The 13,468-nt window shown below is 39.1% G+C and overlaps 3 protein-coding genes across 6 annotated transcripts in view; 2 read left to right on the plus strand and 1 right to left on the minus strand.

The window, feature by feature from the left end:
• Positions 1-1,790, plus strand: part of CRYZL1 (crystallin zeta like 1) — a 47,840-nt gene extending 46,050 nt beyond the window's left edge. The window contains exons 11-12 of the mRNA XM_003797059.3: positions 248-293; positions 1,278-1,790. Coding sequence (XP_003797107.2) covers positions 248-293; positions 1,278-1,377 — 146 coding nt within the window. The 3' untranslated portion in view covers positions 1,378-1,790. The remainder of the gene's footprint in view (positions 1-247; positions 294-1,277) is intronic.
• A 692-nt stretch (positions 1,791-2,482) lies between these two features.
• DONSON (downstream neighbor of SON) lies at positions 2,483-13,157 on the plus strand. The gene is made up of 10 exons (XM_003797057.3): positions 2,483-2,850; positions 3,882-3,962; positions 5,558-5,761; positions 6,707-6,885; positions 7,460-7,638; positions 8,521-8,599; positions 8,705-8,809; positions 9,275-9,473; positions 10,140-10,352; positions 11,413-13,157. Exons 1-10 carry the CDS (start codon positions 2,536-2,538, stop codon positions 11,548-11,550), a joined length of 1,692 nt encoding a protein of 563 aa, XP_003797105.1. The 5' UTR covers positions 2,483-2,535; the 3' UTR covers positions 11,551-13,157.
• SON (SON DNA binding protein) overlaps positions 12,329-13,468 on the minus strand; it is a 33,017-nt gene continuing 31,877 nt past the window's right edge. For 2 of the 4 annotated variants that reach the window (XR_002775077.1, XM_023517464.1), the window contains one exon: positions 12,329-13,386. Coding sequence is in view for 2 of the 4 variants with exons in the window: in XM_023517464.1 (XP_023373232.1) it covers positions 13,228-13,386 (159 nt within the window). In the remaining 2 variants the exon portion in view is untranslated. Of the gene's footprint in view, positions 13,440-13,468 lie in introns of all 4 variants that reach the window. The other 2 variants (XR_002775076.1, XM_023517465.1) reach the window with 1 other exon arrangement.

The raw sequence follows: 13,468 nt of genomic DNA on the forward strand, positions 1-13,468 counted from the left end.
GGGCACCTGTGGTCCCAGCTACTTGGGAGGCTGAGGCAGGAAAGTCGCTTGAGCCCAGGAGTTGGAGGTTGCTATGAGCTGTGATGCCATGACACTGTACCCAGGGGGATAGCTTGAGGCTCGGTCTCAAAAAAATAAAAAAAATAAAAAATAAATAAAGTGACTTGTCTTATATCTTTCACTTATTGAACAGTTTTATTTAATCCTCTCTCCTTTACATTGGCACCTTAACAATCCTTCCAGCTACGTATCTTAAAAGATGTGATGGAGAAGTTATCAAATGGTGTTTTTAGGTATGCTAAAGTAACCAAATCATTGTATTTATCTTGTTATTCTCTTTTTTCCATTTTTGTTTCAGCTCTCACAGTGTACCTGTTGTCTCCATATTTTACTAGTTTAGATAAATAGCTGCTGTTCTTTACTGTTGTCAAAGTGTATCTGGTGGTACGCCAATTACTATGTTTCCCCGAAAATAAGACCTACCCAAAAAATAAGCCCTAGCAGGATTTCTATGCATTTGTTAAATATAAGCCCTACCCCATTATAAGACCTAGTGATGGGCATGGCTATGCAGCATATCTGCATAGCCACGCCCTACATTTCTGCAAGGGGTAAGGAAGACTGGAATACCTTTTATCTGTCACAGCTCCTTTCTCCAAGCCGTTAGCACTTACACAGGTGCGCGTGTGGTAACCGAGGTCGCAGGCATCCTATTGCGCACGGCTAGGGGAAAGGAGTTCACGCATCACCAGCACCAGCCCCACCAACAAGGAAGGCTCCTCCTGTCAGTTTCCAAAGAAGATGACTTAACTGTATTTGAATGAATGTAGACTGTTGTATTATACTTCATAAAAATAAGACATCCCCTGAAAAAAAGGCCTAGTGTGTCTTCTTGAGAAAAAATAAATATAAGACAGTGTCTTATTTTGGGGAAACATGGTAGTATTCCCAGAGACAGAAGAAACTTGAGTTTCCCTTACTCCATTCCATATTGCACCTCACTGGTTTTCCTCATCACTCCTCCCAAAGCAAAGGAAAATGGCCCCTAGCTTTAAAAGAGGAAAAAGTACACTGTTTTTTTTCACTTTCAAAAGAGGGAATAAAATGGGTATTTTTCTCTTCAAAACTTAATCACTTCTAACAGTAGAAAACTTATGAATATTCGAATTATTTAAAGTAACAGAAATGAACTGTAACAATTGTCATCTACTACCCTTTGTGTTCTACTCATTTTTAACTTCAAACCTGACATTTCTAATAATTTCCTTCTTCCTTAGACCTCATATGGATGAAGCCATTCCACTGTACGAGGCAAAAGTTTCCATGGAAATTGTTCAGAAAAATCAAGGAAGAAAAAAGCAAGTTGTTCAATTTTAATTTTCTTCTTTCTCAGACCTCAGTTGGATGAACCTATCCCATATTTGAAGCCACAGTTTTCCTTGGATATTGTTGAGAAAAATCAAGGAAGATAATAGCAAGTTCTGCTTGTAAGCATGTTTTCCTGCTAAGACAAGATGCTCAGTTATATGACACATTTGAAAACTATTTGAAAAATTATTGTTTGGACGATCAAGATAATCGTATAACATGTGAAGGGAATAGTCTGAAAACCTTTTTAGTTATTGTTTCTATATACATTTTGCCTCTGCTATAACATTCTTTCCACGAAGAAAACTGCTTTCAGCAAAAGCCACACTACTGATAAAGCTGTTACAGGCCTTTGCTAAACTATCAAAATAATGTTATTAATTTGTTATTAATGTTATTAACATCAACTATGTTCTCAACACTTTCCTTAACTAGCCTTTGCTGTCATAATTTAAGCATTTGAATATATTTTCAGATCTCAAAGGATCTAGCCCATAGGCACTTAAGTATTGTCTTTCCAAATATTCGTTCATCCAGGGTTTCCCTAGGATCTAACAAGAGGATTACAGTAACTCACCAGTGGCACTGGCAGTGTTTGCAGGGAGGGCTGGGATGGCCAGGCATTGGGAAGGAGGAGGGGAGGATTGTTGGGACCGACCCGTTTATCTAAGTTCTCCATTTTGAGGAGGTTGCTGGAGGAGGTCTAGTCCTCGCTCCACATCTCTTGGCTGAGCCCCAGCCCCTGCCCGCTAAATTTGCTAAAGCAGGAGACCATCACGACAGTTCAAGTACTGTTTCCTTTCCATCCAAACGCCATACCCTGGGGTGATCACATCCCTCCTTCAGGCTTAAATAGCGGTCAGCTATTTTGGTGCCTAACGGAGTAGTGTACACCAGTCCATGCTTTATCCAGCGTGGCCACAGTTAGCTCCTGGACTACCGCCGACGACCTGACAGCGGCGCCAGGGTGGGGTCACCTCCGGGGCAGGGGGCGGGAGCCGCCTCCGAGAACTCATCGAAGGCCGGGGCCTCGCGGGCGCCTGTCGCGCATGCGCTGTCGGTCGGCACGGGGGGGCGGGGCCGGCTGGCGCTCGGCGCCCCCACGTCGGGGGCGGGGCCGGCGCGCGCGGGAAGTGCTTGCGGGCGGGCGGTCGGCGGCAACGCGTTATGGCCCTGTTGGTACCCGGCTACTCGCCCAGTTTCAAAAAGCCGCCCGAGCTATTGCGGCTCCGACGGAAAAGGACCCGGAACCATGGGGCCGCTGTCTCCTCGCCTCCTGAGCTGCCCGAACCGGCGCCTCGCCGCGCTGCCTTGGCGGCCGGGCTGCCCCTCCGCCCCTTCCCGGTCGCGGTAGGCAGAGGCGGCGCCGGGGGCCCTGCCACTGCCCGAAGGAACCCTTTCGCTCGCTTGGACAACCGGCCGTGGGCTGCCGCGGAGCCCCCCGACGGGCCGCCTGGCGGCCAGCAGGAGGCGCTGGGCCCGGTGAGTGCTCGAGCCTGACAACTGGGGCTCTCGTTTTCCGTGGATTAACCTAGGTGTGAAGTCAGGGGTAAAAGGGTCTCGCGTTCCAGGTGAGGAAATGGGCGCGAAGAATTTGGGCCACCTGTATCCTTAGGATGCCTTGTATTGCGAGCAGGGCCTCTTCTGAAAAGTGGGATCTGTGAGCAGTGCACCCCGCAAGCTGCTTCGGTGCAGGGTGTGCTCACCTGGCGCGTCGTCGCGTTCGGGGGAAGGTGAAGGGCGCTGGCTTGGGCCACACCGCTGGAATCTAACTCAGAGCCCTCTCTAGAGGACTTAGAGGTACATTGGAAGATCAGCCAAAAAAAAAAAATCGTTGTTAATCCTGGCAGGCAGCTGTATGATGTGGCAGGTTACAAGACCCTGCTTTCCCACCGTGATTCAGGGGCTTCTGTCATTCAGAATTATTCCTGGGATGGAAGAATTTTGATTCATGGGGGTCAGAATTTACTAGCATTTGCCTTTCCACAAAACCTTTTGGATTTGAAACACCGTCCTTTCCTTCCTTCATTTTGATATTAAAGTTCAGACAGCGGCCAGGCGCGCTCAACGTCTGTAATCTCAGCACTTTGGGAGGCCATAGTGGGAGGATCACTTGAACCCAAGGTTCAAGGCCAGCCAGAACAGCCTGGACAACATTAGCAAGATTTTTGTCTCTAGAAAAAATAAAGTTAGCCAGGTATGGTGGTGTTGGCCTGTAGTTCTGAGCTAATTGGGAGGCTGAGGCATAAGATTGTTTGAGGTTGAGGTTAGAGTGAGCTATCATGCCACTTTACTCTAGCCTGAGTGACATAGTCAGATCCTGTCTTCTAAAAATAAAGTTCAGGCACAAAACTTAAGTGAAACTCTGATAGATTGATTTAAATTTGTATGACTATGGATGCACTAGCATTTACTGCGAAACATGTATGCCACATGAGGCTACACATACATGGATATTGACAGCAAACTGCAACATCATTTCAGTTACAACAGACATTTTTTTTAAACCTCAGTTTTTAGATTCTCATCAAGAAAATGATTTGCTATGGGAAGAGACATTGCCTGAAAGACAAACTGTTACTCAGTTACCCCAGGTAATGCGTCTTAAATATTAAATATTAGAGTGTGTATTTTTATAACTTTATACTTCTCATAAGTATTTTCCTTGGAAAGTAATTTTACAGAGAAGCTTGAGAGTGATCATCTCTACCAGGGATGAAAAGATGGCATCAGCTAAGGTAAAGGACTTGATTGGGTACAGTAGTGATCTCTATAATGGCAACCAACACTAAAAGAGACCTACTAGATGTGTGTTTTTTCTTCTACCCAAGAGTTTTTAACTCTTGCCCTCTTTTTGAGTAGTTGAATCCTCCAGGTCATCACTGAGAGACAGCCCTTCCGGGTTCAGGTATTTTTTTGAACTTTGTCCTTTACCAGATCTTCAAACCAAATCCCAAATTAGCACCACAGGTTGTGCATAGGATTGAGGTTCATTTCCCCAGCATGAACAGACTTCTACCCTCACTCCACTTCTGTTGTAAAACGTACTTTGATAAATGCATACTTTATCCTAATGGGCTAGGAGAGTTCCCCAAGGCCCAAAATAAATGGGCTTTATATGGTCTATTGGAGATAATTCCCTCTTTCCTGATATTTTGTTGTAATACTACCGAAAAGAATCCTTGTAGTAGAAAATTGACTGAAAGGACAGTAAATAAGTTGAGGGAAAATATTTAAGGTCAGGGAATGTTTCCTAAATGGAGGCTTTTAAAGACCTTCTGTAAGTTACCTGCAGAAGCAGCAACTTATTCCATGTCTGGAAGTTCAGAGGCCTAAATGGTGTTTTTTAAACATGCAGAAGATTTCTCATTTTTTAGCAACATCTATAGTACTGTAAAGAACTGTGTAAACTAAAAACTAAAATGTGCCCCTCTCCTACTGCCACCTCCAACAACAAGAAGTAACCACTGTTAAATGTTTAATGTGGAGGCTCCGTGCCAGTAGCTCAGTGGTTATGGCTGTGGCTGGCAGGTTCAACCCCATCCCAAGGCCTTCTGAAAACAAGTGACAACTACAACAAAAAGTAGCCAGGCATTGTGGCAGGTGCCTGTAGTCCTACTTGGGAGGCTGAGGCAAGAGAGTCTCTTAACCCTAAGAGCTTGAGGTGGTTGTGAGCTGTGACGCCACAGCACTCTGCAGAGGGTGACAGAGTAAGACCCTTTAAAAAGTTCAATGTAGGCCGGGGCCTGGTGGTTCAGCCTGTCATCCTGGCACTCTTGGAGTCTGAGGCGGGTGGATTACCTGAGTTCAAGACCAGCTTGAGCCAGAGCGAGACCTTATTTATAAAAATACCTAGGCATTGTGGCAGGCGCCTGTAGTCCCAGCTACTTGGGAGACTGAGAGAATCGCTTTCTTAAGCCCAAGTTTGAGGTTGCTGTGAGCTGTGATGCCACAGCACTCTATGGAAGCAACAAAGTGAGACTCTTGTCTCAAAAAAAAAAGTTTAATGTGGTTGCTTTCAGACTTTTCATAATGTGTATTATATTTTTAATGTTATTGTATAGTTTATATAATTTTGACTTCTTAGTCATCATTACTGTGTTAGGTAATAAAATCTTTAGGTTAAAGAGAGTGAAGATTTTTCTTGGTACTCTGCTAATTTTTTGTCTCCTTTTCTCTTTTATAAAAGACTCCCCACATAGTATTCTCCGATTCTGATATTCCATCCTCAGAAAATACTGAGTTACCTGTGGACTGGAGTATTAAAACTCGGCTCCTTTTCACCTCTTCTCAACCCTTTACCTGGGCAGAGCATTTGAAAGCACAGGAAGAGGCCCAAGGTCTCATCCAACATTGTAGGGCAACTGAAGTTACTTTGCCTCAAAGTATACAGGTAATTTTGAAATAGCTATGTGTTAAAGTAACAAATTAAGTATAAAATGTTCTTCTTTTTGTGATATTCCAGAAACTGCTTTCCATTAACTTTCTCCCTTAAGACTTGGGAAATTTTGTTTTTCCCAAGTAGCATTTTTTATGGTTTTTTGAATTTAACTGCCCATTCAGTTTAGAAACCTGTCCTGAGGATTAATTAGTTTTGCAGGCAGGAATTATTTGAATTAAACCATTTTTTTCTAAAGGTTTTTGAGAAAGAAACACAAGGAAAATAAATGAAAAGCAATTGAGTGGAATTGCAAGAATAGATGGCTTTTACTGGTTTTCTTATATTGATATGTACTTTGTTTTTTTATACACATTGATTTTTGCTACCTCTCTAATGATCTGTTGTAAATTTAGTGGAAGAAGTGAATTCTAGAATGGTTTTAGAGAAATATGATGTGATTATTTTGAAGTGTCCCATTAACTCAAACTAGATTAAAAAGGATTACCTAAAAGAGGTCTTTTTACGTACATCTTTTCAATAAGATAAATCGGGATAATTTCTGATGCACCTTATTAATGTTGATTGACTACTTTTGAAGCAGTGTTTTGGTAGGGGTGAAGTGGTGGGGTGTTGAACATAATGTTACCAGCCACACACACACCTCCTTAAGATAAAAAAAGATAGTCATTGTTTTCAGGAATGGTAGAGACAGGGGAATTCCCACATGCATGTATGTTTAAGTGTTCTTCCTGCTACATGGTCTAACAGACTGTAAATTTCTGACCAGAAAGTTTTCCCTAAACTTCTTAACTCCTCTAGCAGTGCTTAATGCTTTACTATATGTAGTAGAAAGCAATGAAGATTCATAGATTAAATGTTTAGTATATTCAGTGTTCCTTTAATGAAATTCTGTTTCTCATGGGGCAAAACCTACCCACTGTCACTTCTGGATTTTAGGATCCCAAACTCTCCACTGAACTCCGGTGTGCCTTCCAACAGAGCCTTATTTATTGGCTCCACCCTGCCTTCCCTTGGCTACCACTGTTCCCTCGTATTGGAGCTGATAGGAAAATGACTGGAAAGACAAGCCCATGGTCAAATGATGAAACCCTACAACAAATTTTAATGAGTGACTGGTAAGATATGTTAAAACAAACAAAACTTGTGTAACTTATGAATTTTCATCTTAGCAGTATTCTCTCCTTATATTTTATGGTGTGGATGTGCATAGTAATAGAAAGATTATCTACATCTTTCTGAATTTTGTTTCTACCTATAAGCAACATTTAAACTGTTTACTTTTTATAAGCTCTTATTCACTCTTTATCCAATTGTAGAATATGTATGAGTATCATAAATACATACAAACATCATTCCTTAAGTGACTTCTTGTCAGTCATTGCTTTTCTTATCAGCAGAAGTTGCTCAGAGAAAGTCAGCAACCAGTTATCAATTGAGATTTATTTAAAGAAAAAATGATCAGTGTTTTAGGTAGTAAACATTGTTGAAGTTTGGAGAAATCATTAGCATTTCAATATTACTTATTTTAGTCCTTTATGACTAAATTTTACATAACCACAGAAATTCAAACCACTGTCTGAAATGTTTGTATTATAGGTTAAACCAGGTAATTAAACGGAATTATACAAAGTTATATTTTAAACGAGTTAAATGTTTAATAATTGCCAAAGAATATTTTTTGCTTCTCAGGTCTGTGAGCTTTACTTCTCTCTATAATCTGCTGAAGACAAAACTTTGCCCCTATTTCTACGTTTGTACCTATCAGTTTACTATCCTATTCCGAGCAGCAGGATTAGCAGGAAGTGATGTGATCACAGCTCTCATATCTCCTACAACTCGAGGTTTAAGAGAAGCTATGAAAAATGAAGGTAAAAGTTTAGGTTTATAAGACTATATAGAAACATTTGCATTAAAGTTTAAAAGCTGAAATTTGAGTCATCTTTTATCAATTATTACTTTAAGAAATATATTATTTCTTGGCTCAGCAGCTGTACTTCAGCAGCTAGGGCCCCAGCCACATACACCAGAGCTGGCAGATTTGAACCCAACCCAGGCCTGCCAAACAATGACAACTACAACCAAAAAGTAGCCAGGTGTTGTGGCGAGCACCTATAGTCCCAGCTACTTGGGAGGCTAGGGCAAGAGAATCACTTAAGCCCAAGAGTTTGAGGTTGCTGTGAGCTCTGATGCCACAGCACTCTACTGAGGGTGAGAAAGTGAGACTCTGTCTCAAGAAAAAATATGTATGTATTATTTCTTTATTTTGGGTTTTTTCACCTATTAAGTTGTTCCTAAAGTATACCTTTAAGTTAATGGTCACCTGTCCTTTGGTCTCTAAAATAAAACATGTATTGGACCAGGAAGTCATTGTCTGAATAGACTCTTCTGGAAATTTTTTTATAGTATAAATTAGACGTTAAATAACATTTTCAAACTTGGTCAGCCCATTAGTGGATCATTAAATCATTTTAAAAATGTTGATTGGGACTACTAAATCAACTGGAATACAATAGGATGTATAAAAGGTATTATCACTTGTATGTATTGAGTGTACATATTCTTTTGTTTCTAGATGTCTGTGTATTCATAGGTTTATGTGTTGTGAGCTGCTATTAAGCAAGCTTGAAAACTACTGCCTGAATAGATTAAATGTAAAAACTCACATTTCACATTTTTTACACTCTAAAACTAGGGTATATCTGTTAAATACTTTTTTAAAGAACTAAGTTAAATTTTTTTTTCTCATGTAGGTATTGAATTTTCTCTGCCTTTAATAAAAGAAGGTGGCCGTAAGAAGAGAGCATCTGGAACAAGCTTGGAATATGGGGAGTATGTGATTACAGCAGCCTTTTACATCATCCAGTGACTAGTGAAATAGATTTGTAAAGGTAACAGCTTTGTGAAATGGGAACTCTAAATATAGTGATTTCCTAGGGAGCAAGCAATCAGTGATGAAGATGAAGAGGAAAGTTTTTCCTGGCTGGAAGAGATGGGTGTGCAAGATAAAATTAAAAAACCAGACACACTCTCTATCAAGCTGTATCCTTTCATTTACTATTAAATAGAATTAACTTTTGTTGAATTAAGTTAGTGAAGAATTTAACATTGGCAGTTTTGTGATTATAATCTTAAATTCCTTTCAGATTAAAACTAAGTCTCCCTTATAACATTAAATAACCAGCCCCTAAGTATCACTAAACCTTGAACTATTATTTTAATGAAAACATTCAACTCTAGTTAGATTTGTGGGAAACTATTAAAATAAGTTTAGTAAATGGTACATTTTTGACTAGAAGAAATATCTTTTGTTAGGGATCATTTTCTGGCAAATTCAGATAGGAAAATATTTTGATTCAAACCCATGCCTTATGACCTCAGACAAAAGCAATAGCTTGAGCATTTATTTCCATTTTATGGAGAAAAAAGGTCCAGTGTGATCCAGGTAACTGCCTTCCACATTAGTGTGTAATTTGCTTTTGCACTTTCCTTGATTGTCATCTTCAGACGGAAAGAGAAACATGAAGTACAAATGGATCATAGACCTGAGTCTGTTGTGTTGGTGAAAGGAATCAACACCTTCACGTTGCTCAATTTTTTGATGAATTGTAAGAGTTTAGTTGCTACCTCAGGTCCACAGGCAGGACTTCCACCAACCATCTTAGCCCCTGTGGCTTTCCGAGGTGCCACAATGCAAATGCTTAAGGTAACAAAGATATTCAATACCTCAGTGGTCTCTACAACCTAGCTTTCAAGTTCTTTTTCTTTCATAGGTTAAATTCTTAAAATTTTTAGAATTCTTAGATTTTTAGAACTTCTTTTAGCATTTAACTTGATACATTTGCTTTCCTCTCTTTAAAAATCTCCACAAAAATTTTTTAAAGACAGTTATTTCAAGAAAATGATTTTTCCAATATTTTGCAGTGACAGTAAATGACTAAATCAAATAAGATGGTATACAAAAAAATTGTGTTAAGTGTAGAGTATACTGTAATTGAAAATCTAATATGGAGGAGAGAGTGCTGGAGACTTTGGAGAATTCACAAAAGTTCTTACTTAACATTGTTTAGAAGTCTTAGAAAAAAATTTTTACACTTGTAAACTTTTTTTTTAATTTATTTTTTTGTACACATGGGGTCTCAATATGTTGCCCAGGTTGGTCTTGAATTTCTAGGCTCGAGTGATCTTCTCAGCTCGGCTTCCCAAAATGCTGGAATTAAAGGCATGCGCCACCATGCCCAGCCAGAAAATACTTTTGTTTACAACTGTTAAAAGAAACCACAAATGGAAATACTGAACCTGTTTTTAGCTAGGGGACAAAAGCTTGAGAGATGGTAACCATAATTGTCATTTTCTTTAAATTTTCATGAAGGCACGAAGTGTAAATGTGAAGACACAAGCTCTTTCTGGATATAAAGCTCAGTTTAGTTTGGAAATCACAGGTCCTGTCATGCCCCATTCTCTACATTCTGTAACCATGCTACTGAGATCTTCACAGAGTGGGGCTTTCTGTGTCGGACTGTATCCACATGAACCAACTGCTGTATTTAATATTTGCCTACCAAAGGACAAAGTACCAGATAAGGTAAGTAGACACCTATAAACTTTCTATTTTAGTTGTAGCTAGTTTCCTCAAATTAGGTGTAGGAAGTAGGTCATTTATGAGTTTTTTTTTTTGTTTTTTTTTTTTTGAGACAGTCTCACTATGTTGCCCTCCGTAGAATGCTATGGCCTCATAGCTCACAGCAACCTCACTTTGGGGCTCAAATGATTCTCCCGCCTCAGCCTCCCAAGCAGCTGGGACCACAGGCACCACAACCTCCAGCAATCTTTTTTGTTGTTGCAATTGTCATTGTTGTCTAGCTGGCTTGGGCCGGGCTCAAACCCACCAGCTTTGGTGTATGTGGCCAGCACCATAACCACTGTTCTGTGGGCGCTGAGCCTATGACTCATTTTTGTTTCAAGTTATAAACTGTTACTACTAAATCACTCACAAATTGCTAAGAGGAAGAAATGTCTATATATGCTGTTTTTGTGAGATAAATTTTATTCAGTCCTTTGTAAGTGACTACAGAACTTCCAACTTAACTTTCATTGTCCCCCTCATCTAAAATATTAATCTACTTAATTGTATTTGCCTTTGGTTTTGAACTTTTTTTTTTTTTGAGACAGAGCCTCAAGCTGTCCCCCTGGGTAGAGTGCTGTGGCATCACAGCTCAAGTAACCTCCAACTCCTGGGCTCAAGCGAGTCTCCTGCCTCAGCCTCCCAAGTAGCTGGGACCACAGGCACCGGCCACATTGCCCAGCTATTTTTTTTTTTTTTTTTTGGTTGCAGCCATCATTGTTATTTGGCGGGCCGGGCTGGATTCTAACCCGCCACCTTAGGTGTATGTGGCTGGTGCCTTAGCCACTTTGAACATAGTTTTTAAAAACTTAGAGGGTCATACTAAAACTGCCTCAAATTAAGACATTTGCTAGACTTGAAAAACATGAATACTTCAGGATTTCATCACTATAAAAATTCTTAAGATCAAGAAGTTCTATTGATAGAATAAGTTACATGAATGAGCCATTTGTCAAAATCTCTCCACAGTAATTATTAAAAACTCAAGTGTCCAAAAACTAATGTGCTTTTTACCAAACAGGAGGCTGTACATAAGGAGCTTGCTAACTGTGGTTTGCACCATAAGACTCTGGAGCAACTTAGTCAAATACCATCACTGGGGAAGTCATCTTTACGGAATGTTGAAATGAGAGACTACGTTTATAATTGGACATCCTGAACACCAAAGTAAGCCTAAAAGGAATCTTTGAGGAAAAAAGCCTTCTAGCAAGGAAATTCAAGATTTTTGAAGTTAAAGGAAGGAATATACTTTAAAATATTGACATGTTTATAAACATTTAACTTTTTCCATTAACTTTTATTACATGCACTGAATAGTAGCATCAAGGTTTTAAATCATTTTCTGCTTTTACTATTTTCAGATTAGATTTTAAGCTATGACAATAACTCACTTTAAAAAAAAAAAAAACCCTCAAGTAACGTGGATAAGAAATCCGTATCCCTACAACCTAATTGTAAACCAAGTAGAAAACTGAATGTGTTATGGGAAATTGAAATTAAACCTGTAGCAATTATCTCATGGCATTGTAACAGCATCAGAGCAACATTATGTTACATTAATATTTACCCAATATTATTAGCAAGTTGTTTTACAAAGGTAGAAAATAAATATAGACACTATCTACTGAGCTGACTGTTGATGCTTCTACCCTAGCATCTTTCCTACTGATTTATGATTCTTCTATTCAAGTATACTTAAATGTCTTTTTTAATGCAGTTAAGGGTATTTTATATTCTACATAGAATAGTGTTAGGGAAGTTATAAAGTTCTGCTTAACTATTACAGTAAAGTAATGTGCTTGTGAGTGCATGCGTGCGTGTGTATAAACCTCAGTATTTTTTTAAATAAAAGTACTTAGAAATCAAAAGTACTGGGTAAAGATATGATAGTACTTAAGTATGTGTTTACTTTATGATTCAGAAAATAAAACAACGCATTTATTCCAGAGAAGTTTGTATTTGGGCCTTAAACTTTTGAAAATAAAGCTTAGAGACATAGCATATGAATACCACTGTAATACACATGAAATATTCTATAAGACCCTAAAAATTAACATAAATTTTCTCATAGTCAACAAAATAGTGGCTGGTTGCCAATTTTATTAGATAAGTTGGTTACAGCATTTTAATTATCATTTTACGTCTATCTAGGTGTAGCTGAAATTCAAAATGCACATCAAAGTAAAACTATATCACAACTCAATGCCATACTAAATGTACTTGGCTTCTGCAGTAGAATTCTAGTCAGACTTCATTTTGACTCCCTTTGACCCAAGTGGCTTTAACAGGAATGCAGGACTGACTGCTGATCATCACACAACATACCACTTTCTTTTTATAACCTCTACAATATTTTAAGGGAAAATGGTGGCATTAGCCCTGTGGAACAGATCTTGCTTGATTACTTCAATAACACTGGCCCAGTATCTGTCCAGCAGAACCCATTGTGAAATAGTACAAGGTGCACAGCCCTTCTCTGATTACAGGCAAGTGTTACAGCAGCCTAGCCATAAGGAAGGGAAGTTACATCATAGTACAAAATACAGTATAAAAGCGTTATTCAACATTCCACACTGAAGATTACTGATGCCTTCAAACAATCGTTTGGATGTTAGCCACTTAAACAAATACATCACTAAGGTAAACAATATAAACATACCAAAACCCTGTATGGTTAAATACAATTTCCATGGTACAAAAATCAAAGCCTGGAGATGTTTGTACAGATTGCTTTTTTACACAATGTCTTAAATTGCCAAATATTTACAACATTAAAGAGGAAATACATTGTGATGCAGAGTAAAATTATCTGAAATGATTATTATAAAACCTCAATCTATCTACGTGAGGCACTCCTGAAGCAAGTGGCATTAGCCATGAGGTCCTTTGGTACAAGGCCCATTGCTTGAAGAACCACAGTAGCTGCTGTGGCTTTAGCATGCTTCTTATTAGGGCTGGCAAAGCTGGGCTGGTAAGCGCTTCCATTTATCAATACCTATTCAAGAAAAACATACAATTGGGCTGGTAAGGGCTTCCATTTCTCAATACCTATTCAAGAAAAACATACAATAAGAACA

The sequence above is a fragment of the Otolemur garnettii genome, unplaced genomic scaffold, assembly GCF_000181295.1.
Source record: "Otolemur garnettii isolate 467f Iridium unplaced genomic scaffold, OtoGar3 scaffold00111, whole genome shotgun sequence".
Lineage (NCBI taxonomy): Eukaryota > Metazoa > Chordata > Mammalia > Primates > Galagidae > Otolemur > Otolemur garnettii.

Bases quoted from the DNA above. Each gene is read 5' to 3' on its own strand.
- DONSON (XM_003797057.3), top strand. From the start codon at position 2,536: ATGGCCCTGTTGGTACCCGGCTACTCGCCCAGTTTCAAAAAGCCGCCC. The intron at 3,963-5,557 runs GTAATGCGTCTT...CTTTTATAAAAG, and splicing joins CTGTTACTCAGTTACCCCAG to ACTCCCCACATAGTATTCTC. The intron at 9,474-10,139 runs GTAACAAAGATA...ATTTTCATGAAG, and splicing joins CCACAATGCAAATGCTTAAG to GCACGAAGTGTAAATGTGAA.